Genomic DNA, 27,257 nt, shown 5'->3' on the forward strand with positions numbered 1-27,257 from the left:
AATATTCATGAGCACTGGTAAAATGAAAGCTGAGCTGTAATTGGTTGCGATGGGCAACTAAGAATATTTTTACAGCTTGATAAATCTGCCCCATTGTGTGTCTAATAAAGATGTAAAGACCTCTAATATATCTACTTGCAGGAGATCATGGTCCTGCATCCAACGGGATCCGTAACAGAGTCAAAAGATTCAGCAATTCGAAACAGAAGAGAACAAGGGCAGTGGAATCAACATCCCACAGATTGGGAAATCGGGAGCCCACCACATCATACCCACATGCACCCAAAGAATATGGGCAACCAGATCTATCCCCTCATGTTAAAGAGGAACCAATGTCCTCTGATGAAGGAAACTGCAAAGACCACAAAATATTGGCCCCCACGGACCAGACACAGCGATATCCATCTCTTAACATCAATGAGGAATCGGTGGCACGCGACCAAAGAAACCCGACAATTGTAGACGTGAAAAACAATCACACGGCTACATCTAGTGAAAACGTAAAAGATGAACCCCCGGAAGTTGGGATTTCACCCGACCACTCCATGAAAGACGTAGCTCCAATGGCTACAAACATGGAGAACTCTGCTCCTCTCGAGAGACACACAGGAAGCAATATCCATGCAGAAACCGAGGAACAAAAGCTAAAAACGTTCACGTGTCTAAAGTGCAAAAAACATTTCCCAACGAAACCACTCTTCACCCTCCACCAAAAGACGCACATCCGGGAGAAACTACTTCTGTGTTCGAAATGTGGAAAATCTTTCTCTAAGGTCACTCACTACATTAGACACCAGAGTGTCCACGCGGGGATGAAGCCATACACGTGTCCCGAGTGTGGGAAGTCCTTCAGCGACCGCTCGTACCTCAGCAGACATCAGCGGATGCACACGGATCTCCTATCCAAGACACTGAAGTGTACAGAGTGCGATATCCCGTTCCTGACCCAGTATGAACTGGTGGCTCATTGCAAAATCCACAGCGGGAAGAAGCCTTTCGAATGTTCGGTGTGTGGAAAGGGATTTACTAGAAATTATCAACTTCTCAAGCACGAGAAGGTCCACACTGGGGATGTGCCTTTCCTGTGTTCTCAGTGTGGGACGTGTTTTAGGAATAATGCCCTCCTGGTGAAGCACCAGCAGTACCACTCCAAAGACAAGCAGTTCTCCTGCACAGAATGTGGGAAGTCCTTTTCCGACCGCTCGCACTACATCCGTCACATCAGGATCCACACCGGTGAGAAGCCGTTTGTGTGCTCCGAATGTGGGAGACGATTCAATGATAAATCCAGTCTGTCGAGACATCATAGACTTCATACAGGGGAAAAACCATATGTCTGCGCCGAATGTGGTCAGTCATTCCGATACAACAACTCGCTCCTCAAGCACCAAGAACTTCATAATGTCAGCAAACCCTTCCAATGCCTCAAGTGCGACACCTACTTTATGAGCAACTCTGAACTCCTCATGCATTGTAGTCTCCACTCTGTAATGTAGACCCCGCTATAGAGATACAGTTATGACGAAACTGTAATTAGAGTAAACAATGACTTGTACTTAAGTTGAATTTGTATGTAAGTCAGAACAGGAAAATTCTATCATTGTCACTGCTGAAAAAAATATTTTTGTCCCTCTGACTTTTGTGCTTTTATGGGAACAATAAAACTTAGTTACAGACACTTTACAGCTGATCATTGCAGTCAGGGACTAAAGTAAAGCATCCAGAGAGGTCACCAGAGGTCACAGGGGGCAGAGAGGTCCGTCTGTAACTAGAGATTTCTGTAAGTTGGGTGTCCTTAAGTCGGAGACCGCCTGTACTCCTGTTGTCAGACAGTAGGTGTTCTCCTTATGGAGATCTTGCCAATCAAGGCCACCTTACAGGCATGTGGAGACTTAAAGCCATAGATGCTCCACTAGGGAATTCTGGGAAGAATGCAAATATGTTTTCCAAGGTGTGAAATGGAAAACATTGCCTCATTTTACTACCTTGAAAGGCAACGTCTTCACCACCAAGTATGACCTACAAGAAGCCTAATAACATGATGTGGGATTAAGCCAAACCAGTCTATTTACTCCAGAAGGAACAGACTCCCCACTGTAGACAGCGCCGTTACGACCTGGTTGGGCCTCGTCAGTACAGTGTAGGGAACTGGTTTGGCTGTGTGAGAGGCTACTGACTAGGATCAGACAGTAGGTTGGTAGCTGCGCACCAAAGATGACATGGTAGGCGGCGAAAAGAGGCTACTGGGGAGTGGAGTAGCCGCGATGTGTAGCCTCATGTCCAGCTACTCCACGCCCCAGTAGCCGCTTAAAAAAATTTACATACCCACTTTATTAAGTTTACTAAAGGATAGCCGGGATGTGAGGATTAGCCCAAAAAAGGGCTATCTTCACGTCCCATTCATTCACCTGCCACCCGATCTACCTTTATAGGTAGAATGGTGGTGGTAGGTTCCCTTTAAAGTTGTCCACACAACTTCTGCATATGGCACTACAATAAATCACAGCCCTGAATGGCTATAAGATCCCTCTCACTAACCTCAGTGACACAGAATATTATCAACCCAATTAAGCTGCCACCAGTTCTCCTTTAATATAAGCCCGGTAGAATGTATATAAGCAAGACACGGACAAGGGGTTCGTGGATCGAGATAAAAGAGCAACAAACGTTAGATTTTATATTTACCGTATTTTCTTTACTATACTATAAGACGCACTTTTTAGTAAGAAAAAATCTTGCTAAAAAGTCCCTGAGTCTTATAGACCAGAGGTCAGGAGGATCCAGCACTGCCAGACCCTCCTGACCGCTGCAATGGAGATCGGGTGATGCCCTGATACAGAGCTGCACCCGATCTCCCAGAGAGGAGAACCTCCGCACTGCTCTCTTCTTACAGGTACAGGACTGATCACATGCTTCTAACATCACTACAGGTCTGATACTGCCATGGCTGGGACAGGGTATGAAGAAGGAGAATGGGGGAAGTATGTGTGTGTGTGTAGCTAAGCTGTGTGTGTGTGTGTGTGTATAGCAGAGCTGTGTGTGTATGTGGATGGATGATGCAGAGCTGAGTGTGGCTGGATGATGTAGTGCTGAGTGTGTATGTGGCTGGATGATGATTTAGTGCTGAGTGTGTATGTGGCTGGATGATGCAGTGCTGAGTGTGTATGTGGCTGGATGATGCAGAGCGGAGTGTGTATGTGGCTGGATGATGCAGAGCGGAGTGTGTATGTGGCTGGATGATGCAGAGCGGAGTGTGTATGTGGCTGGATGATGCAGAGCGGAGTGTGTATGTGGCTGGATGATGCAGAGCGGAGTGTGTATGTGGCTGGATGATGCAGAGCGGAGTGTGTATGTGGCTGGATGATGCAGAGCGGAGTGTGTATGTGGCTGGATGATGCAGAGCGGAGTGTGTATGTGGCTGGATGATGCAGAGCGGAGTGTGTATGTGGCTGGATGATGCAGAGCGGAGTGTGTATGTGGCTGGATGATGCAGAGCGGAGTGTGTATGTGGCTGGATGATGCAGAGCGGAGTGTGTATGTGGCTGGATGATGCAGAGCGGAGTGTGTATGTGGCTGGATGATGCAGAGCGGAGTGTGTATGTGGCTGGATGATGCAGAGCGGAGTGTGTATGTGGCTGGATGATGCAGAGCGGAGTGTGTATGTGGCTGGATGATGCAGAGCGGAGTGTATAAATGTATGTCTGTGTGTTCTGTGCTTTGGTGTAAAATATATTTTTCCTTTTTTTGGAAGCCTAAATCTGGGGTGCGTCCTATAGTAAGAAGCGTCTTATAGTCCGAAAAATATGGTATTTGCCTTAAGGGCACACAAGACAAACAATACACACAATAAATATAAATACGGTTAAACAGAGTACAAAATAAAAAGGTAGCACTGCAGGTATCAGCAGTTCAGAAAGTTACCTTGTTTTTGGGCCTAATGGAACCTGATAGTCCACACTTTAAGATCTTCCTCTGCACTTGATGGTAAATGGTTTCCCAGACAAAAGCATCAGGGGTTTTCTGAATATATTAGATGCAGACACACCTCTGTCCACCCCAGGAGGAGTCATGGGTCGCTTTGGTCTGGTATTATGTCCAGAACCTTGGAGAAGTCATAGCTTCCCAAGGGGAAGTCATAGGTTCAGGGTTCTGGTATCATTGGATCTGGGTGAATTCCCTGGATCGCATTGATACCAAATCTGACCCATTTGCTATGGTCCCATCCCGAGATTTGTATATCTCTGGACCCAAGGGTGCCAGAGCCTTGGGAATTAGGGAACTGTGATCCCCTAACAAATCCAAAAATGTATTTCCCCTTGGGCTGAGATGGACCATAACTTTTTAGGACTCATTGACTCCTGTTTGAAAATGGGGGTAAAATCAGCTCCAGCCTTTGGAGACGCCGTGGCTGCACAACTTACCCGCTGCAGAGCCAGAGTTCCTCACCAGCCTTTGTAGTGTTAGCTAGCTCCATAAGGTCAATTGGGATGAGGCTGGAGGGAAGTGGGGGATTTGAGCAGCATAAGACCCCCATGGCCATATTTATCACAGTCAACCTATGCTAACACCCTATGCCACCTGGTATGTGCTGGGGAGGGGGGCGTTGTTTATGCCTGTATTATCTCTGTGTTTTGCACCTACGACCACTGTCGATCTGTTACACCTCACCCTTATGTGTCCCGACTCTGCCCCTACTTTGGGGTGTGAGGTTCGTGAAACTTCAGGGCTCGCCTGGTGTTAGTGGGTTAGGTTGGGTGGAGATGATCAGCCTATATTCTGATGATATCTCGCTTTATTTGGAAGACTCAGGGCCCTCTCTGAGCTCTGTGCTCAGTGTAATTATGGAGTTTGGCACCCACTCAGGCCTGGACTAAATTGCATATACTCCCTATTGACTGCTCAATCTCTTTGTGTGACACTGGAGATGACATACTTGGGAATGTGGGTTATTCGCTCTATTGTGGACTACTACTCACTGAATGTATTCCCCCTACTGGCCTTGGTGTGTTAGCACACGGGGGCATGGTTACTGTAAGTGTTAACTTAGTCAAAATCCTGAATGTCCTGCTTCAGTCCCCAGTGTATGTACCGTGACAATTCTTTCAGAAGCTTCATAGTTGCATAGCCTTATTTGCTTGGGGAGTGGAAGCTCAAGGATAGCCATCAGCTTGCTGTTTTGCTCCTGGGAGGAGGGGGGGGGGATTGGTCATCCCAATTTTTAGCTATACTATTGGGCGGCTTCCCACTTCCCTTGAAAACCAACACACTGTGGAGCCTTTTGTAATCTTCTACTGTAGTCTACATACCTCACCTGAACATCTATTTGGGGAAGACGGAAGGACCAGAGGGGCAACCTCCTTGCAACGGCAGGTCCTTCTGCTGTGGGCGACAGTTCGCTCCCACTACTTTACCACTGGGTTTGTGGAATAACCCAACTGTGATGAACAAGGGAGATCCACATGCCAGATTTAGTTCTGTTCATCAATCCACCCATATCCCTTACTTCCCCCAGCATCCGCTTAAAAAGCCTAGTTGAGCTAGCTAGGGTGTTAACTATCACTTCTTTAACAAGAGACAATGGGGCACATTTACCCGGTCCTGCCACAATCCCCGATGCGGACTGTCCGACGAGGGTGAAGTCTGGTGCGATTCACCAAGATCGTAAGCCCGATATCCTGCATGTGTTGCTTGGAGTTCACCTTCTTCTTCCCGGTGTATGTGAGTGCATTGTCCTGCGACACAATTTGAATTTTAAATCCCGAGCTTAGTCCTAATCAGTCGTGGGTTGTACGACGGCCATGCCCCCCCATTTGTGTAGCATGAAAGTCGGCGCAATTGCGCCAAAATCCGATCGCGTGCCCCAAAAACCCCTGTTAAATGCGGCGCAAATAGGAAATAGTCGAGAAACCCAACGGAAATGCAGTACGCGGACCCTTGTGCTTCAATGAGTCATAAAGCTTTCAGACCAATATGTTGGTTATGGAGTTATGGTCTATCTCACCCCAAGGGGAACTACATTTTAAGATTTATCATCGTCATGGTGATCACCGTGCCCCAATTCCCAAGGCTCTAGCACCCTTGGGTCCAGAGATATACAGATCTCAGGATGGGACCATAACAAATGGGTCACCCGGATCTCTCACGCTATGACTTCTCCAAGGTTCTGGACTTAATACCAGGTAGGAGGGACCTATGAACCCTACTGGGGGCGTGCAGAGGGGTGTCCGCACCTTATATAAGCAGAAAACCCCTGATGCTTTCATCTTTTGTCTGGGAAACCATTTACCATCAAGTGCAGAGGAAAGATCTATCAGGTTCCATTAGGCCCACACTTAAGGTAACACACGGATTGCTGATACTTGTAGTTTAACCTGTGTATTTGTATTCTGCTTAACTGTATATATTTATCTATAGTGTGTACTGTCTGTCTAGTGAGCCCTTAAGGAGATTAAATATAAAATGTAATCTGTGTTGCCCTTTTATCTTGATCCACAAACCCCAGTTTGTCTCAGTTATATACATGCTACCGGGTTTGCTCTTCATCCTATATAATCCCACGACAGACCGGGCTTATATTAAAGAAGAACTGGTGGCAGCTTAATTGGGTTGATAATATTCTGTCTCACTGAGGTTAGTGAGAGGGATCTTGTAGCCATTCAGGGTTGTAATTTGTTGTTGTGCCACATCTAGAAGTTGTGTGGACAACTTTTAATCACTTCCTGCCCCTCTCAGAGCCCGTGCTTTCTGGGAGTGTCTAAAAAGGATAACTAAGTGACCTTGCGTACCATTCAGGGGTCTGAAACGTTTCCTTCACACCAGCTCTTTTTGAACTTTCCCTACTGCCTAATGGGGCTAGGTGGAGGGCCAGGAGGTGTTCTATATTGGGGATGTCTGTATAGATGGAATCTTCCGCTCATTTCGGCAGTTAAAGGATTCCTATGACTTGCCAAATTCCTTCCACCCTCTATATCAGTGGTGGCAAACCTATGGCACGGGTGCCAGAGGTGGCACTCGGAGCCCTCTCTGTGGGCACCCAGGTCCTCAGCATAGAGTTCATAAGACAGGACACATGGCCTCCTCCGGCAGTCCCAGGACATTGAGAACTATTTTAGAGCGACACATCCTTGGCTGCCTGGGACTGCAGGAGGAGTGAGAAGATGGGGACAGAGCTGGATTATAATTTGAGCTCCTGCCACAGGCCCTGCATTCTTCTTGTATAGGGGACCCTGGAAGGAGGCTACATTAATAATCTGAATTTCTCCTCTTTCTACTGTATTGATGTCCTCAAGACGCCAATACGATGAAAGCTTTGACAAAGCAGTAAGCAATAAGTTATTGCTTAAATTGTCGCGTTGGCACTTTGAAATAAATTAGTGGGTTTTTGTTGTCGTTTGGGCACTCGCTCTCTAAAAGGTTTGCCGTCACTGTTATATATCTTCAACTCCGCCATGCTACAAAACACACAGTTTCCGGGGATCAGTTAGAAACTCCTTTCCTGTCCCCCTCATCCTCCTGCAGACCCCAGGAAGGGCCGTCGTATCCTGGTTGTAGAGAGTTACTATCCACTCACATCAAACAAACAACCTAAACTGGCGAGGGCACGGCGGGAAAGGACCTTGGTTCCTTGACGGACAGGGAGTGGGATCTTGCCATCTTTTCGCCGAAGCTGGCCTCCCCCCAACCTGTGGGGCAGAATATACTCCACCAAGCATATACTCGTAGAGTTAGTAAATTTCGCCCTGGGTTACTTAGGAGCGGGTGTTGGTTTTCTGTCGGACTTTGCACTTTCTTTTAGGTACAATCTCCTTGCACACGTATAGAAGAAGTGACACGCCACATTTGTGACGCACGGGACCCTTTTGAGGCGGCCGCACTTGTCATCATGCGTCACGGATTAGGGGGCGTTCTGGTGCTCAGTCGGACCGTGTGCCAGATTTAACATGCAAAGTTCGACAGAATGGTGATCAGATGCTAAATTTTTTGGTGAACAATTCAGTTTGGAAGTGCCCTGTGAAACCCCCACAAGTAACACCATTTTATGAACCCAACATCTCAAACTAGACTTTCAAATCAGCATTTGAGAAGTCTGTTAACCCTTTAATTCTTTCTCTGGAAATAAACAAAAAAGGGTTGGAAATTTTGATTAAGATTATTCTCATTTAGCCCTATAATGGACACATTGGGAGGGAATTTGAGGTAAATATACATCCCCAAATTTTTGCCCTGTTTCTATAGAGTACGGTAATACCAGGCATGTGGATGTCAGCTGCTGTTTCGTCGCACAGAGATGTCCGGAACACAGTTCGTGCTATTGAGATTTTGGCTGCCAATTTGGCTGCAAATGTTTTGTGGTGCCACAGTGTACATGAAGAGCCCCTGAAGTAACAGTACAATAGAAACCCCCCAAAGATGTCACCATTTAGAAAAACTAGACCCCTCAAAGAATTTATCTGGGGGTGCTGGCCAAAATCTAATGCAAAGTAAATGGAGTAAAAATTGCATTTTTTTTTTCAAATATGCCATTTTAGTGCTAAATATATTTTTCCCAACTCATGCTACTACAGACAAACACCCCAAATATCATTCTGCGGGTTGTCCCAGATACGGCAATACCCCATAAGTGGCAATAATCTACAGGATGGGTACACAGTAGGGCTCAGAATTGAACAAGCTCTGTTTACGCAGGTTTAGTTTTGGAGTACCATGTCATGTTAGCAGGGTGCGTGAGGTTTGGAAACTACACCCCTCAATGCATTTATCTGGGGTTGTAGTGTGCATTTTAACCAGGCCAAAATGTAATGCAAATGCATAGAATAGAGTAAAATTACATATATTTCTTATCTATGCTATGTTAGTGCCACTGTATTTTGCCCAAATCAGACCACTGAGGACAAACACGTCAAAAATCATTCTACGGGTTATCCCGGTTATGGCAATGCTCTATATGTACAGTTGAGTGTTTGGGAGCAAGATATAACACAATTATTTACTTAATACATTAGGCAATATGATCAGGTAACAATTCATCCTATGTCACATTACCAAGTAGATCTGAATGGCCATCAGTCTGAGATGGAGAAAAGAGGTCCTTGTACATAACACACAATACAGAGTGGCTGCATAGTGCCCGGCTCTCCTGTACACAGTCACTGCATAGTGCCCGGCTCTCCTGTATACAGTCACTGCATAGTGCCCGGCTCTCCTGTACACAGTCACTGCATAGTGCCCGGCTCTCCTGTACAGAGTCGCTGCTTAGTGCTTGGGCCTCCTGTACAGAGTCGCTGCATAGTGCCCGGCTCTCCTGTCCAGAGTCGCTGCATAGTGCCCGGCTCTCCTGTACAGAGTCGCTGCATAGTGCCTGGCTCTCCTGTACAGAGTCACTGCATAGTGCCCGGCTCTCCTGTACAGAGTCACTGCATAGTGCCCGGCTCTCCTGTACAGAGTCGCTGCATAGTGCCCGGCTCTCCTGTACAGAGTCGCTGCATAGTGCCCGGCTCTCCTGTACAGAGTCGCTGCATAGTGCCCGGCTCTCCTGTACAGAGTCGCTGCATAGTGCCCGGCTCTCCTGTACAGAGTCGCTGCATAGTGCCCGGCTCTCCTGTACAGAGTCACTGCATAGTGCCCGGCTCTCCTGTACAGAGTCACTGCATAGTGCCCGGCTCTCCTGTACAGAGTCACTGCATAGTGCCCGGCTCTCCTGTACAGAGTCACTGCATAGTGCCCGGCTCTCCTGTACAGAGTCGCTGCATAGTGCCCGGCTCTCCTGTACAGAGTCGCTGCATAGTGCCCGGCTCTCCTGTACAGAGTCGCTGCATAGTGCCCGGCTCTCCTGTACAGAGTCGCTGCATAGTGCCCGGCTCTCCTGTACAGAGTCGCTGCATAGTGCCCGGCTCTCCTGTACAGAGTCGCTGCTTAGTGCTCGGGCCTCCTGTACAGAGTCGCTGCACAGTGCCCGGCTCTCCTGTACACAGTCACTGCATAGTGCTCGGCTCTCCTGTACACAGTCGCTGCATAGTGCCCGACTCTCCTGTACAGAGTCACTGCATAGTGCCCGGCTCTCCTGTACAGAGTTGCTGCATAGTGCCCGGCTCTCCTGTACAGAGTCGTTGCATAGTGCCCGGCTCTCCTGTACAGAGTTGCTGCATAGTGCCCGGCTCTCCTGTACAGAGTCGCTGCTTAGTGCTCGGGCCTCCTGTACAGAGTCACTGCATAGTGCCCGGCTCTCCTGTACAGAGTCACTGCATAGTGCCCGGCTCTCCTGTCCAGAGTCGCTGCATAGTGCCCGGCTCTCCTGTCCAGAGTCGCTGCATAGTGCCCGGCTCTCCTGTCCAGAGTCGCTGCATAGTGCTCGGCTCTTCTGTCCGGAGTCGCTGCATAGTGCTCGGCTCTCCTGTACGGAGTCACTTCTTAGTGCTCAGCTCTCCTGTACAGAGTCGCTGCATAGTGCCCGGCTCTCCTGTACAGAGTCGCTGCATAGTGCTCGGCTCTCCTGTACGGAGTCGCTGCATAGTGCTCGGCTCTCCTGTACGGAGTCGCTGCATAGTGCCCGGCTCTCCTGTACAGAGTCGCTGCATAGTGCCCGGCTCTCCTGTACAGAGTCGCTGCATAGTGCCCGGCTCTCCTGTACAGAGTCGCTGCATAGTGCTCGGCTCTCCTGTACGGAGTCACTTCTTTGTGCTCGGCTTTCGTGCCTACTGAGCTTCTCCCGTAGCAGCGACTTAGGGAGACCTCTACGATTTCTGCGTACAGTGCTGCATGCTGCAGTTTGTCTGGAAGCGAGGCTCTTTAACTGAGTAGTGGTGGTGTAAAATTTATAAAAATTGTCTACATAGAGGTGGTAGCCCTGGTCCAGTAGTGGGTGCACCGCATCCCAAACTATCTTTACAGCAATTCCCAGGATGGGGGAGCATTCTGAAGTCCTTCCCTCCATATACCCTGAACCTATAAGTGTACCCTCATGCCCTCTCACACAGCTTATACATCTTCATGTCATACCTTGTCCTCTTATTGGGCAGGTACTGGCGGAACTGAAGTCTCCCTTTGAAATGTACCAGGGACTCATCTATCGATTTGTGCCTCTCTGGGGTATATCCTTCCATAAATCGGGCACTCAGTCTAATATGGGGTCATCTCTGGGTGGGCACTGTGTGTTGTCGGTATCCCTCATCGCCATGCTGTCTGTGCCAAGTTTGTCTGTGCTCCAGTAGTCCCTGGGAAAATATGCAAAGTTCTCTAAGATGGGATAAGGAAAACCAAAAAGTGAGTTTGGGTTTTCCTTATCCTATCCTGGAAAACTTTGCATATTTTTCCAGAATCCCCTTAGTGGCGCATCCATGGCTATAAGACTCCACACACCTACATGGTGGCCTTAATTGGCAGTCCCCGTAAGAAGAACTCTTACTTCCTGACCAGTAGTCCCGAATGTGCTTTTTTTTTTCTTTTTACCAGTCCCACAAGAAGTACTATGCCCCAATACTTCTCCATCTCTGCTGCACTGACAGGGGTCCAGCTGTGGGGTTGTGCGTAAAAAGAATTGGGGTTTTCTGCAATATATTGTGCAGCATAGAGATTGGTCTGGGATAGAATTAGACCAATTGGGTCCTCACTAAGTCCACTGGACTTAGGACTGCCCATAAAATTAGGGACCTGAGGGGGGGGGGGGGGGTTATTGTAGTTATTGGGGGTCACCCATGTGTGGTCACAAGTTCCAGGCACTTAAGCACTAGTACGAAGGTGCCTTCTAGGGGGTTCCTTAGGGTCATTTTTGGAGGCAAGGTGGACAAATAAAATGGACACTCGTCCCCTCTAGCAGACTCGGTATCGGAGGAAATATAACTATATGCCTCCAATACTGTGTATGTTTTCCGAGCCATGATTTTCCCTGACCTGTAAAAAGGGATAATGGAGGGTGGACACTACAACTACTTCTCCCCACTACAACTATTCCTCAGCATGATGTTGAAAATTCAGGGAGCGCCAATGTCCGATATATTTGACACTGAGAGCTAAGTCACAGCAATCCGTGTCCAATATATTGAATACAGAGAGCTAAGGTGTTAGCTGGAGTAGCACGCCATGTTGTTTGCCAAGCACAGAAGCTTAGCCATGTGCAGCCGAATCACCTTCTACAATGGCTAATGATTTTGAGATCACTGCAGGTCAACTTCAGCTGACTGAGGTCACCAAATACGCTGCTTTGTTACTTTTATGAAGGGTCAACGTCCATGCACGCGTAATACTGTCTACATTCACACTCCAAGTCCCTTGTTCTACAGCTTTCCATGTACCACTTTTATTCTGACCAACCATAAGGACAGGTGAATTATTTCAAGGGTCTGCCACACAGATGCAGATTATCTATTGACTTCCGGGCCAGTGACATCACACCGATTCCCTACCTAGACCATTTGTACCTCAAGATTGTTTAAAGGGAACCTGCTATCAGCAATTGGCCTACTAAACCACTTACAGCGTGTTATCAAATAGTGTAACACCTTCTAGTTTTTGTTTCTTTCATGGTCCATTATGATGGCATCAACCACAAAATTGACTTTCAAGTGAGATGTAAATTGAAGTCAAGGAGGCGGAAAGTTTAAGGCCCCTTCCACACTAGCGTTGCATTTCACGTCAGGGTGCAATGCGTGAAAAACTGAAGTTTTTGTTCCATTTTTCCTTGGAGTCATTAGCGTTTTTGCGTTTTTCACGCACGTGTTGTTCACGTTTTTTTGCGTTTTCGGTGCGTTTTCCACGCATGTTTTTTAAGTCAATGGGACCATGGTTCGGGAATACAATGTCTTATTTAATTGAAAAAGAATGTCTTCTGATAAGTTAGCAGATGTATGCAAACATCTGCAATCTATTCTTCACTGTTCTGCGCGTATATTATCTCCCGACAATTTACAGATGTGAAGAACAGTGAAGAATAGATTACAGAAAAACACAGTGCAGAACACAGTGAAGAATAGATTACAGATGTTCGGCACATCTGCTTACTTGTCGGGAGATACGCGCGGAACGGTGAGAACAAAATAGCATGTGAAGAACAATATATATGTGTGAAGAAGACATTGCAGATGTATGGAAACACCTGCAATGTGTTCTTCACACATATATATTGTTCTTCACATGCTATTTTGTTCGCACCGTTCCGCGCGTATCTCCCGACAAGTAAGCAGATGTGCCGAACATCTGTAATCTATTCTTCACTGTGTTCTTTACTGTGTTTTTCACTTAAATGATCCTGTGTTCACTGTTTTTATTCTATTCTTCACTGTGTTTTTTTAATTAAATGCGCGATCTCGAGCAGGGGAATTATTCATGTCACCTAGCAACCCATCCATTTAAAACGCATTGCACTCGCATTGCACTTGTAATGATTGCGAGTGCAATGCATTTTTGATGCGTCTCCATAGACTTGAATGGGGCGGGAAAAACGCGCGTGAAACGCAAAAGTAGAGCATGCTGCGATTTTGACGCGCGCCAAAGCAAACGCAAGCACGCGCGTGAAAAACAACGCAAATGAGGAAAGACCCATTGGAAACAATGGGACAGAGTGCAATGCAAGTTCTGCGCGGCAAAAGCACGCGCAGAACTCGCGCGTGAAAAACGCTAGTGTGGAAGGGGCCTAACACTGAAGTCAAGGGGAGGAGCAGTGAATGCCTCCTCATCTGTGATTGACATTCTGCATCAGACTCCAGGAGATGTAGGAGCAGCAATTACAGTGACCGGGCTTTCGGAGGAAGAGAGAGCTTGACTTCAGTGTTAAAATCTCCACCTCCATGACTTTATACAACCAATTTACATCTAACTTCAAAGTTGATTTTCTGGATACTGCCACCACACTGGGTCATGAAAGAAACATGATCTAACATGTGTTAATCTGCTAGACAACATATTGATAATGGTTTATTGGGTCAATTGGTCAATTTCTGCTGACAGGTTCCCTTTACGTAGGTAATGCAACTGAGCTGCAATACTACCTAAAACTGCCGTGTAGTGTATAAAAGGCTGCAGTGTTTATCCAAATTCTGCTGCCTTTTCAAACTAAATTTTGGTGGAGTGCCAGCTATCGGAAAACTGCGGATATAATATTGATCAATCAATCAAAAAAAAATTAAAAAAAATTAAAAATGGACTCATTTTCAATTTGAGCATCACTGGTACAGACAGTATAGAGAACCACTGCTGATGGCACCAGTTTCAGTTGAAGAAGGAATTAGGAGATATGTAAGGAGGTTATTGGTGTAACCCTAGAGTAGGCAGCTACAAGTTATTTTATTGTTATTACTCAGGTACAGAATACTTGTCTTATTAGAGTTAGTATTAATATGGAGTCATCCTGCTGCACCTCCAGCCAGTGCCACATGACGACCACATGGGGGCATCACAGGTAATTCTTATACTTATATACACTCCCTGATGAAGAGGCAAAAAGCTTTGTGTCTGATCTTCATCATAAAGACGTGAGAAACCTGCTGAGCAATGTCATCTGAGAAAGTTTAAGTGAAAAGTTCAGGTTTCATCGTCCGTCTTGGTCACTGGTGCTACACGAAGTCCTACAATGGTTAATTCTCTAGCGCTATTTCAGCTTCTATCCTAGTAACAGTCTGGACTAAATTCCATTTTCACCCTTGGACCACTGAACTCAAGGATGGCTTAGTCAAATATCTAGTCTGGACCAAAAGAAAGACCCTTCCAATTTAGATCAGAAGGCTTTTCTTCCAGCTTTTACGAGTCACATCATCTCAACAGACGAGACCAATTATTTCTTCTGCGTGTGGATTTTGTTATGTCTGCTGAGATGTGAAGAAAGTCTGAACCGTTTCCTGCACAAAGTGCACTCGTATGGTTTCTCTCCGGTGTGGATTCTCCGATGGGCCGCCCGTTTTGACTGACTTATAAAACATTTCCCACATTCTAGACAAGCAAACGGTTTCTCCCCCGTGTGACTTCGCTGGTGTATAACAAGAGAAGACTTGTGCCTTAGACATTTGCCACATTCGGAGCATATGTACAGCTTGACCTCCTTGTCTATGATCTGGTGTGTTTTTCTGTGTATGGCTAACGAATACCTATCCATGAAACACATCCCGCAGAATGAACACATCTGCTCCTTCTCTTCTTTGTGGATCTTCTTGTGCTTGAGCAACGTCGACTTCCCGGCAAAACATTTTCCACATTCAGGACAGAGATAGGGTTTCTCTCCAGTGTGGACTCTCACATGTTCGGTCAGCGATGCCTTCATGCTAAAACACTTGTCGCACTCGCTGCATTTATAAGGTCTCTCTCCCGTGTGGCTTCTCCAGTGCGCGACGAGCTCGGCATTCGACGATAAGCCTTTTCCACATTCGGAGCATTCAAATGGCTTCTCTCCAGTATGTGTCCTCAGATGTTTCACAAGCTGAGCGTTAATGGCAAAACATTTGCCACATTCGGAACATCGGAACGGTTTTTCTCCGGTATGAGATCGTTGATGAATGATGAGTAAGGAATTGCTGGAGAAACACTTCCTGCATTCGGAGCACTCATGGAGCTTGTGTTTTAGCTCATTCTTCTTGGCATCGGATGTTTCCGGGAAGTCGCTTAGCTGCTTGTTACAGTTGGGGATAAGGTAGTGATTTTCCCTGGCATGAATCATCTTGTGTTCGGAGAGTGAGGACTTGTAAGCAAAAAGTTTTCCGCACTCCAAACATCTGTATGGTTTCTCTCCTGAGTGCTCCATCAGGTGGACCAGAAGCGTGGACTGATCCATGAAATCCATGCCGCATTCTGTGCATGTAAACGAGTTCTCCTCCATGTGAATTTTTTGATGGTTCATCAATGACAGCTTCTCGGAAAACAATTTTCCGCATTCGAAGCAGCAGTAAGCCTTTTCTCCCATGTGGGTTTTTTGGTGCCTGATCAACTTCCAATTTTCGAGGAACCTCTTATCACATTGCGAGCACGCGTATGGTTTTTCCCCCGTGTGAGACTTGATGTGACGGACTAACTTCCCTTTCTCAAGGAATTGTTTGCCGCATTCGGAGCACTGGAAGGGTCGTTGGCCGTAGGGATCTCTTCCTTGATGTATCGTGTTGTCCTTTTCGGAAAAGCCGTAGGACTTCTCTCGGCATTGCGATCTCTGATGGATCACAAGCTGAGAGCTGCTTAGAAAATACATCTCACATTCACTACATTCATACAGTTCCTGACTCATGGGACTTTTCTGATATTTGGGAAACTGGTTATAGCTGCGATAGGCTAGCTGGTCAAACGAGACGGATTTGACACCAATGTGATTCGATAGATATTGCTGTGTGATATCTGTGTGAGTGTATGGGTCGTCGTTAAAGTGCTCTTCTTCTTCATCCCATGAGACCAGCTCCTCCTTAATATGACCAGATGAATACTGTAAGTCATCAGTGGGCACGTAAATAAGATTTTCTTCATCCCATGAAGACTCCTCCTTGATATCTATAGATGGATAACTGGAGGAATGGATCATGACTTCGGGGAGGCTTTCTTCTTGGCTTGAGATAGATTCCTCCGCAATGGAAAGATGTTGTGTATGAGGTGTGCGAGTACGAGGGCTTGTGTCTGTCATATGGGAGACTACTTTGTCGTTCTCGAGAGTGGATGGATATAGTTGTGCATCGTCAATGGATAGATCAGACGTATCATCACTGACGGATATAGGGGAAGGTGCTTCTCTAGACGACTGGCTCGGATTTGGTTTCAGTGGTGACGGCTGCGTCTTTACAGATTCTGAAGAAGATCCTGGGGGAGGAGATTCTACAGGAACAGTTGTCTTCTTAGAAACATCTAAAAAAGACAGACAGAAAGATCCCATAAACAGACATATTTTGGGCATCCGTAGTTTTGCAGTAAAAGAAAAGTATTAGGATAGATAAGATGGATAGATACCATATATACTCGAGTATAAGCCTAGTTTTTCAGCACAAAAAAAAATGTGCTGAAAACCCAAACTCAGCTTATACTCAAGTAAAAAAATATATAGGTTTTACCAGGTTTTTGTGCTAAAATTAGGGGCCTCGGCTTATACTCGAGTATATGCGGGTAGTTTTTTTCCTGAATCGGAGTGTGAGCACTCCATAAATGATCAATTTTAGTGGGTTTATTACAAGTTTTCCAGGTTTTGAGACATTTTTTTTTAAATGTTATTTTTTCCATTTGGCATGTTCCAAAAGCATTATATTTCATCATTTTCTTCAAAACACACCACTTGTAGCATAGTTTGTTTATAATTGAAATAAATTTAAAAAAATTTTCATGTTTAGTTTTAGTTTATTGATTTTGTGTTTACCCCTTCCTGCCGATGCCCTTTTTTGTTCCTCTCTTTTGAAAAATCTATAACTTTTTTATTTATTTATAAATTTATTATTTATATAGCTGTGTAAGGGCTTGTTTTTTTGTGTAACTTGTACTTTGTAGTGATGGTATTTAATATTCCACGCCGTGTACTGGAAAGCGAGAAAAACATTCCAAATTTAGTGAAATTGATGAAAAAGTGTTATGCCGTTTTTTTGTGGGTTGTGTTTTTAAGGCTTTTGCTGTAAATGGCGAAAAAGGACCCTCTCTGTTACTGTGTTCTATTGCCAGCAATAACCATTTTTTATTTTGATACATCAGTACTCTTGGGACTATCAGCAACATAAAAGCATCTGTCAGCCGTGCACAGTGAGGCGCAAAAGGGAAGGAGCGCCCTGCAGCTGCCAGTTTTGTCCTATAGACATTGCCGCTCTTTTGTAGGCTATAAAATTTTAGTTTTTCCGTTATTAGGGACATTTGTGGGCAATTTTTTTTGCAGGATGAGATGTATTTTCCAGTATTACCATTTTGGGGTTGGTTTCCCCTATTGTTGAAAAGATATTGGGGCACATTTACTTACCCGGTCCAGAGGAGGTTCTGATTCACTAAGATCGTGCGCCCGATATCCTGCATGTGTCGCTTCCCCGCTCAGGTCCCCGGAGTTCACCTTCTTCTTCCTGGTGCATGTAAGTGCATTGTCCGTGTATAATGCGCTGTGCGGGGTGTCACTAGGATCGTGCGCCCCATATCCTGCATGTGTCGCTTCCCCGCTCAGGTCCCCGGAGTTCACCTTCTTCTTCCTGGTGCATGTAAGTGCATTGTCCGTGTATAATGCGTTGTGCGGGGAGTCACTAGGATCGTGCGCCCCATATCCTGCATGTGTCGCTTCCCCGCTCAGGTCCCCGGAGTTCACCTTCTTCTTCCTGGTGCATGTAAGTGCATTGTCCGTGTATAATGCGCTGTGCAGGGAGTCACTAAGATCCTGCACCCGATATCCTGCATGTGTCTCTTCCCCGCTCAGGTCCCCGGAGTTCACCTTCTTCTTCCTGGTGCATGTAAGTGCATTGTCCGTGTATAATGCGCTGTGCGGGGAGTCACTAGGATCGTGCGCCCCATATCCTGCATGTGTCGCTTCCCCGCTCAGGTCCCCGGAGTTCACCTTCTTCTTCCTGGTGCATGTAAGTGCATTGTCCGTGTATAATGCGTTGTGCGGGGAGTCACTAGGATCGTGCGCCCCATATCCTGCATGTGTCGCTTCCCCGCTCAGGTCCCCGGAGTTCACCTTCTTCTTCCTGGTGCATGTAAGTGCATTGTCCGTGCATAATGCGCTGTGCGGGGAGTCACTAAGATCGTGCCCCGATATCCTGCATGTGTCGCTTCCCTACTCAGGTCCCCGGAGTTCACCTTCTTCTTCCTGGTGCATGTAAGTGCATTGTCCACGTATAATGCACTGTGCAGGGAGTCACTAAGATCGTGCACCCGATATCCTGCATGTGTCGCTTCCCCGCTCAGGTCCCCAGAGTTCACCTTCTTCTTCCTGGTGCATGTAAGTGCATTGTCCGTGTATAATGCGCTGTGCGGGGAGTCACTAAGATCCTGCGCCCGGTATCCTGCATGTGTCGCTTCCCTACTCAGGTCCCCAGAGTTCACCTTCTTCTTCCTGGTGCATGTAAGTGCATTGTCCACGTATAATGCACTGTGCAGGGAGTCACTAAGATCCTCTGCCCGATATCCTGCATGTGTCGCCTCCCCGATCAGGTCTCCGGAGTTCCCCTTCTTCTTCCTGGTGCATGCAAGTGCATTGTCCGTGTATAATGCGCTGTGCGCGGAGTCACTAAGATCCTGCGCCCGATATCCTGCGTGTGTCGCTTCCCCGCTCAGGTCCCCGGAGTTCACCTTCTTATTCCCGGTGCATGTAAGTGCATTGTCCGTGTATAATGCGCTGTGCGGGGAGTCACTAAGATCCTGCGCCCGATATCCTGCATGTGTCGCTTCCCCGCTCAGGTCCACCGGAGTTCACCTTCTTCTTCTCGGTGCATGTAAGTGCATTGTCCGTGTATAATGCGCTGTGCGGGGAGTCACTAAGATCCTGCGCCTGATATACTGCATGTGTCGCTTCCCCGCTCAGGTCCCCGGAGTTCACCTTCTTCTTCCTGGTGCATGTAAGTGCATTGTCCGTGTATAATGCGCTGTGCGGGGAGTCACTAAGATCGTGCGCCCGATATCCTGCATGTGTCGCTTCCCCACTCAGGTCCCTGGAGTTCACCTTCTTCTTCCTGGTGCATGTAAGTGCATTGTCCGTGTATAATGCGCTGTGCGGGGAGTCACTAAGATCCTGCACCCAGTATCCTGCATGTGTCGCTTCCCCGCTCAGGTCCCCGGAGTTCACCTTCTTCTTCCTGGTGCATGTAAGTGCATTGTCCGTGTATAATGCGCTGTGCGGGGAGTCACTAAGATCGTGCCCCCGATATCCTGCATGTGTCACTTCCCCGCTCAGGTCCCCGGAGTTCACCTTCTTCTTCCTGGTGCATGTAAGTTCATTGTCCTGTGACACAATTTTTAAGTTAAATCCCGCGGTTTGTCCGAATCCGTTGGATCTTCTGACGGCACACCCCGCCAAAATCCTGACGGCCAAAATCCGATCGCATGTGAGACAATCGCCTGCTAAATACCTGTCCCAGCGGCGCGATCCCCGAAAACGTCGGAAAACCTGACGGATATGCGTTCCGCAGACCCTTAGTAAATAAACCCCATTAACTTATTATGGACGCGGAGGAGTACCAAAACATCAATTATGTAATTGATTGTTGACTTTATTTTTTTTTTTTTGGTGTTCACCGTATACCCTAAGTAACAGGTCAGTACGGATATGTGGATACTCATAGTTTTTTTAGAAATTTTGTAAAAAAAATAAGAAAAAATATTTAATATGGGGAGAAAGTCCATCATTTTTGCATCGCTGTCTTCCAATTTTTTGGCTCTGGAGCTGGCTTGATTTTTGGAGGACATTTTGTACTTTGCACCAGTATCATTCTGGGGTACATGTTTTTTTTTTTTAATCACTTTTTATTGCATTTTTGTGGGATATAATAGGTAATCAGAATTTTTGGCGGGTTTTCAACAGTTTTTTTACGGCGTTCATCGTGCGGGTTCAATAATTATTTAATTTTATTTTTGTGGGGATTTTTCAAATTAGATTTCATTTTATATATTAATGGTGATTTGGGCCATTAAAATGTTATAATTTACTAATTTATTTTCTTATTGAATAACTTTTTGGAAAAAAAAAAAAGTTTTATATCTTCCACCATGGGACATGACAAAGCAATCATCTGATTGCTTGTTCATGATAACACCCTGCAATAGTGATGTGTCAGCCTATGCACATATGGGAACTTACAGACACTGCCAGCGGACAGTCCTGGGGTCCTGATCGGACCTCAGGGCTGCCATGACAGTGATCGGCGCCCCCTGAAGACTGCGTGCGGGGAGGGGACGATCGTGGGAGAGAGACCCCTAGCAGGCCCCTACTTATGATGCTGGTATCAGCTCTGTGTCCGCTATATCAGACATGGAGCACTAAGGAGTTAAAGGGGTTTTCCACTTCATGCATATTTCAGCAGATAATTGATATTGTTTGTGTAATTACAAGTTCTACATTTTTCCAATATATTTTCTGTGGTAATTCCTTATGCGTTTTCTAATGTGAAGCAACAGGCAGCTTGAGTGTTTCCTTCTTATGGAGAAGCATCGATATAACGAGCCGTGCACCTGTGTGACATCACATGACCAGGGATATAACGAGCCGTGCACCTGTGTGACATCACATGACCAGGGATATAACGAGCCATGCACCTGTGTGACATCACATGACCAGGGATATAATGAGCCGTGCACCTGTGTGACATCACATGACAGGGATATAGGAGCCGTGCACTTGTGTGACATCACGTGACCAGGGATATAACGAGCCGTGCACCTGTGTGACATCACGTGACCAGGGATATAATGAGCTCTGCACCTGTGTGACATCACATGACCAGGGATATAACGAGCCGTGCACTTGTGTGACATCACATGACCAGGGATATAACGAGCCGTGCACTTGTGTGACATCACGGGACCAGGGATATAACGAGCCGTGCACCTGTGTGACATCACGTGACCAGGGATATAACGAGCCGTGCACCTGTGTGACATCACATGACAGGGATATAACGAGCTGTGTCCCTGTGTGACATCACATGAACAGGTATATAACGAGCCGTGCCCCTGTGTGACATCACATGACCAGGGATATAACGAGCCGTGCCCGTGTGACATCACATGAACAGGTATATAACGAGCCGTGCCCCTGTGTGACATCACATGACCAGGGATATAACGAGCCGTGCCCCTGTGTGACATCACATGACCAGGGATATAACGAGCCGTGCCCCTGTGTGACATCACATGACCAGGGATATAACGAGCCGTGCACTTGTGTGACATCACATGACCAGGGATATAACGAGCCGTGCACCTGTGTGACATCACATGACCAGGGATATAACGAGCCGTGCACCTGTGTGACATCACATGACCAGGGATATAACGAGCCGTGTACCTGTGTGACATCACATGACGAGGGATATAATGAGCCGTGCACCTGTGTGACATCATATGACCAGGGATATAACAAGCCGTGCACCTGTGTGACATCACGTGACCAGGGATATAACGAGCCGTGCACCTGTGTTACATCACGTGACCAGGGATATAACGAGCCGTGCACCTGTGTTACATCACATGACCAGGGATATAACGAGCCGTGCCCCTGTGTGACATCACATGACCAGGGATATAACGAGCCGTGCCCCTGTGTGACATCACATGACCAGGGATATAACGAGCCGTGCCCCTGTGTGACATCACATGACCAGGGATATAACGAGCCGTGCACTTGTGTGACATCACATGACCAGGGATATAACGAGCCGTGCACCTGTGTGACATCACATGACCATGGACCGGTGTTTATCTACAGGAAGTAAACACTGCAGCTTCCTGTTGCTTCACAGCAAGAAGAGATGTAGAAAACCATGAAGAATTGATACAGAAAGTATATGGGAAACTGTAGAACTTTCCATTGCACAATGTACCTACCTCTTTGTGCAGATTCCCTATAACACGGAGTCTTCCTCTTACCTGGGGATTTGAGGGGAGGCTGTTTCTCTATTTCGATGTCCTTGTATCGGTCCTTGTGTCTTTCTACATACTCCCACTCCTCCGTGGAGAAACATACAATGATGTCCTCATGTCTTATAGGAACCTGACGGACACAATGGCACAGTCAGCACCCGGACCCGTCACCCCTTGTGTCATGTCCCAGCATCCCCCGCAGCGCTCACCTCTCCGCTCAGCAGCTCCAGGATCTGGTGATTGATCTCCAGGATCTTCTTTCCCTTGTCCCTGCTCCGTACTTTGGACACATTGGGATGAGTGATGTCAGTCACCCTCTCACCAGACGTGGTCCTCACTACAGTGCAGTCCTGTGTACGGAGAGACCCCCCATCACTAGAAGTATCAGAGATGTCACGTGACGGGTGACTGACCATTCCCAGAATGCCTCACCTCTCCAGCCAGCACGCAGATCATCTCCACGGCCAGGTGGAAGATCGTGTTCGCCATCTCATCCTCATCCATCATCTGTGGCTGGTGAACTGTCTTACAAAATGAAGCAATGGTGAGAAGAGCGACCAGAGGCTCCGGGGCCCCATTACCTGCTATGTGGTGTCATGGCTGCCACCAAGTATCCCTTAGACCAGTGATGGCAAACCTTTAAGACACCGAGTGCCCAAACTCCAACCAAAACCTAGGGGTCTCCATTGTTTCCTTGTCTGGGATTAATTGTCTGGTCCGTCGTCTACATTGTTATTAATTGTTGGTCTCAGGTCTATATTTTTTATTGTCTGGCCTAAAGTCGGTATTATTTATATCTGTGAAGTCTGGGATATGTATTATTCGCTGACTAGTCTAGGTCACCCCCAGACCCTTAACGCTAACCCCTAGACCAGTGATGGTGAACCTTTTGGAGACTGAGTGCCCAAACTACAACTAAAATCCACTTATTTACCGTGAAGTGCCAACATGGAATTTTAAGCAGTAATTTATTGCTACCTCTTCTTCCACATATTTAAATCATATCAGAAGGAGGGAAAATTCAGTCTATCATTGTAGCTTCTCTCCAGAGGAAGAATGAAGGGCCCAGCAGGAGGACCTCCAAAGACAATGCAGCCCCTTCCACACCTTCTTACTTTTCACACATTTCCAAACAGCCAATAGAGTGTTGCTTTAAAATAGTGCTGAGAGCAGCATCTCTCCTGGGACTACAGGAAGATTTGGTGGATTTGTTCCTGTCTGATGAACTCTGTCCGGAGGTGAGAACCTGAGTGCCCACAGAAATGGCTCTGAGTGCCACCTCTGGCACACGTGCCATAGGTTCGCCACCACTGCCCTAGACCCTTAAGAACACTGCATGTAACTCCTAGATCTTTAACGACACTGCAGGTCACCCCCAGGCCCCTAGCGACACTGCATGTAACCTTTAGATAACCCCTAGCCCACTAACCAAACTGCAGGTAAACCTTAGGCCCCTAACGACACTGCAGGTAACCCCTAGATAACTCCTAGGCCCCTAACGACACTGCAGGTAACCCCTAGATAACTCCTAGGCCCCTAACGGCACTGCCGGTCACCCCCAGGCCCCTAACGACACTGCAGGTAACCCCTAGATAACTCCTAGGCCCCTAACGACACTGCCGGTCACCCCCAGGCCCCTAACGACACTGCAGGTAACCCCTAGATAACTCCTAGGCCCCTAACGACACTGCAGGTAACCCCTAGATAACTCCTAGGCCCCTAACGACACTGCAGGTAACCCCTAGATAACTCCTAGGCCCCTAACGACACTGCAGGTAACCCCTAGATAAATCCTAGGCCCCTAGTGACACTGCAGGCAACCACCAAGCCCCTAGCAATACTGCATGTAACCCCTATATGACCCCTTGGCCCCTAACAACACTGCAGGCGAACCCTAGGCTCCTATAAACACTGCAGTTAACCCCTAGATAACCCTTTGGCCCCTAATAACACAGCAGGTAACCCCTAAACCAGAGATGGCTAACTTATGACACATATGACAGCAGTGACATGCTGTGACATTTTTTGATGACCGTAGGCTGCTCAGCTCTCCGGCTGCAGTGCCCTTAACTGATGGAGGTAAGAAAGCTGCTGTTCACACTGCACTTTCAGCAGAAGAGTTGTCACGCCTATTTTTATCCGCAGGAGGGGGGAAACTCTCCAGACCCCTAACGACACTGGGGGTAACCCCTCACGACATATTATCCAAAATAATCCCAAAAATAACTGTGCTTGATGTTGTGATCCCCCCCCCCCTGAAGTCCCTGCACCCGGGGGGCAGTGCGGATGTTGTGACCCCCCTGCAGTCCCTGCACCAAGGGGTAGTGCGGATGTTGTGACCCCCCCCCCCTGCAGTCCCTGCACCCAGGGGTAGTGCGGATGTTGTGACCCCCCTGCAGTCCCTGCACCAAGGGGTAGTGCGGATGTTGTGACCCCCCCTGCAGCCCCTGCACCGGGGGGCATTGCGGATGTTGTGACCCCTGCAGTCCCTGCACCTGGGGGGGGGGGGGCAGTGCGGATGTTGTGACCCCCTGCAGTCCCTGCACCCGGGGGGCAGTGCAGATGTTGTGACCCCCCCTTGATTCCCTGCACCCGGGGGCAGTGCGGATGTTGTGACCCCCCTGAAGCCCCTGCACCTGGGGGGCAGTGCGGATGTTGTGACCCCCCCCCCCCTCAGTCCCTGCACCCGGGGGCAGTGCGGATGTTGTGACCCCCCCCCCTGCAGTCCCTGCACCCGGGGGCAGTGCGGATGTTGTGACCCCCCCCCCCCCTGCAGTCCCTGCACCCGGGGGCAGTGCGGATGTTGTGACCCCCCTGCAGTCCCTGCACCCGGGGGGCAGTGCAGATGTTGTGACCCCCCCTGCAGTCCCTGCACCCGGGGGGCAGTGCGGATGTTGTGACCCCCCTGAAGCCCCTGCACCCGGGGGGCGGTACGGATGTTGTGACCCCCCTGCAGTCCCTGCACCCGGGGGCGGTACGGATGTTGTGACCCCCTGCAGTCCCTGCACCCGGGGGGCAGTGCGGATGTTGTGACCCCCCTGCAGTCCCTGCACCCGGGGGGCAGTGCGGATGTTGTGACTCCCCCTGAAGCCCCTGCACCCGGGGGGCAGTGCGGATGTTGTGACCCCCCTGCAGTCCCTGCACCCGGGGGGCAGTGCAGATGTTGTGACCCCCCCTGTAGTCCCTGCACCCAGGGGTATTGCGGATGTTGTGACCCCCCTGCAGTCCCTGCACCCGGGGGGCAGTGCGGATGTTGTGACCCCCCTGCAGTCCCTGCACCCGGGGGGCAGGGTGGATGTTGTGACCCCCCTGCACCCGGGGCGCAGTGTGGATGATGTGACCCCCCCCCCCTGCAGTCCCTGGATCCTGGGGGCAGTGCAGATGTTGTGACCCCCTGTAGTCCCTGGATCCTGGGGGCAGTGCGGATGTTGTGATTCCCCCCTGCAGTCCCTGCACCCGGGGGGCGGTACGGATGTTGTGACCCCCTGCAGTCCCTGCACCCGGGGGGCAGTGCGGATGTTGTGACCCCCCTGCAGTCCCTGCACCCGGGGGGCAGTGCGGATGTTGTGACCCCCCTGAAGCCCCTGCACCCGGGGGGCGGTACGGATGTTGTGACCCCCCTGCAGTCCCTGCACCCGGGGGCGGTACGGATGTTGTGACCCCCTGCAGTCCCTGCACCCGGGGGGCAGTGCGGATGTTGTGACCCCCCTGCAGTCCCTGCACCCGGGGGGCAGTGCGGATGTTGTGACTCCCCCTGAAGCCCCTGCACCCGGGGGGCAGTGCGGATGTTGTGACCCCCCTGCAGTCCCTGCACCCGGGGGGCAGTGCAGATGTTGTGACCCCCCCTGTAGTCCCTGCACCCAGGGGTATTGCGGATGTTGTGACCCCCCTGCAGTCCCTGCACCCGGGGGGCAGTGCGGATGTTGTGACCCCCTGCAGTCCCTGCACCCGGGGGGCAGTGCAGATGTTGTGATCCCCCCTGTAGTCCCTGCACCCAGGGGTATTGCGGATGTTGTGACCCCCCTGCAGTCCCCACGGTCTAGTCACTGGTGATGATGTAATGTGGTAAGGGGACCCCCGCAGGCCCCCTGGAGGGATGAATTCCCTCCCTGTGCCCAGGTCATTGCCGTCTCATCCCTCATGAATCCTGAGCTCATCATCCTCAGAGAGACCTCCCTCTTCCTATTGTCCGGCTTCATGTGATAAGTACGTGCCCCCTCCCCCTGGTCACTTACCTGCTGTGCAGAACAGGGATGCACCTCAGAGAGAACAAAAAAAAATCTCCCCCTAAGCTGGAAGTGCAGAGCAGCGAGCCCAGGGGATTGTGGGAGTGATGGACACAGGATGAGCCACGACAAAATGGCCGCCACTGCTCCAGCATCATGGCTGCAGACAATACAGAGGACGTGATGTCAGGTCATGTGACTGGTCACATGGGAGGGGCCATAGGGGCAACTGTCATGCATATAGCAGAGCCGTGCATGTAATGTAGTGTGCGTGTAGCAGAGCCGTGCATGTGATGTAGTGTGCGTGTAGCAGAGCCGTGCATGTGATGTAGTGTGCGTGTAGCAGTGCCGTGCATGTAATGTAGTGTGCGTGTAGCAGAGCCGTGCATGTAATGTAGTGTGCGTGTAGCAGAGCCGTGCATGTGATGTAGTGTGCGTGTAGCAGGGCCGTGCATGTGATGTAGTGTGCGTGTAGCAGAGCCGTGCATGTGATGTAGTGTGCGTGTAGCAGAGCCGTGCATGTGATGTAGTGTGCGTGTAGCA

General features: G+C 48.6%; 2 protein-coding genes across 9 annotated transcripts in view; one reads left to right on the forward strand and one right to left on the reverse strand.

Moving 5' to 3' along the window:
- LOC140106075 (uncharacterized) overlaps positions 1 to 1,678 on the forward strand; it is a 28,821-nt gene extending 27,143 nt beyond the window's left edge. For all 7 annotated transcript variants that reach the window (XM_072130282.1, XM_072130284.1, XM_072130281.1 and 4 more), the window contains one exon: positions 142 to 1,678. In XM_072130282.1, coding sequence (XP_071986383.1) covers positions 142 to 1,496 — 1,355 coding nt within the window. In that variant the 3' untranslated portion in view covers positions 1,497 to 1,678. The remainder of the gene's footprint in view (positions 1 to 141) is intronic.
- A 12,530-nt stretch (positions 1,679 to 14,208) lies between these two features.
- LOC140106036 (uncharacterized) lies at positions 14,209 to 26,870 on the reverse strand. Of its 2 annotated transcripts, none has more exons than XM_072130207.1 (5): positions 26,724 to 26,870; positions 22,921 to 23,009; positions 22,698 to 22,838; positions 22,495 to 22,618; positions 14,209 to 16,800 (listed from the first exon to the last, which is right to left on the reverse strand). In XM_072130207.1, the coding sequence occupies exons 2-5, from the start codon at positions 22,993 to 22,995 to the stop codon at positions 14,762 to 14,764; spliced, it is 2,379 nt and encodes a 792-aa protein (XP_071986308.1). In that variant the 5' UTR covers positions 22,996 to 23,009; positions 26,724 to 26,870; the 3' UTR covers positions 14,209 to 14,761. The 2 variants fall into 2 exon arrangements, with proteins under 2 accessions (XP_071986308.1, XP_071986309.1); XM_072130208.1 differs by having other exon boundaries at positions 22,921 to 23,013; positions 26,724 to 26,869.
- Between the last annotated feature and the right edge of the window lie 387 nt (positions 26,871 to 27,257).

This window comes from Engystomops pustulosus, chromosome 11, assembly GCF_040894005.1.
Source record: "Engystomops pustulosus chromosome 11, aEngPut4.maternal, whole genome shotgun sequence".
NCBI lineage: Eukaryota > Metazoa > Chordata > Amphibia > Anura > Leptodactylidae > Engystomops > Engystomops pustulosus.

What these genes read in the sequence shown, in the direction of transcription:
- LOC140106036 (XM_072130207.1), bottom strand. Translation starts at nt 22,995, where the DNA reads ATGATGGATGAGGATGAGATGGCGAACACGATCTTCCACCTGGCCGTG. An exon ending in TCTGCGTGCTGGCTGGAGAG is followed by an intron (nt 22,839 to 22,920) that starts GTGAGGCATTCT and finishes CTCCGTACACAG; the next exon opens with GACTGCACTGTAGTGAGGAC. An exon ending in TGGAGCTGCTGAGCGGAGAG is followed by an intron (nt 22,619 to 22,697) that starts GTGAGCGCTGCG and finishes TGTGTCCGTCAG; the next exon opens with GTTCCTATAAGACATGAGGA.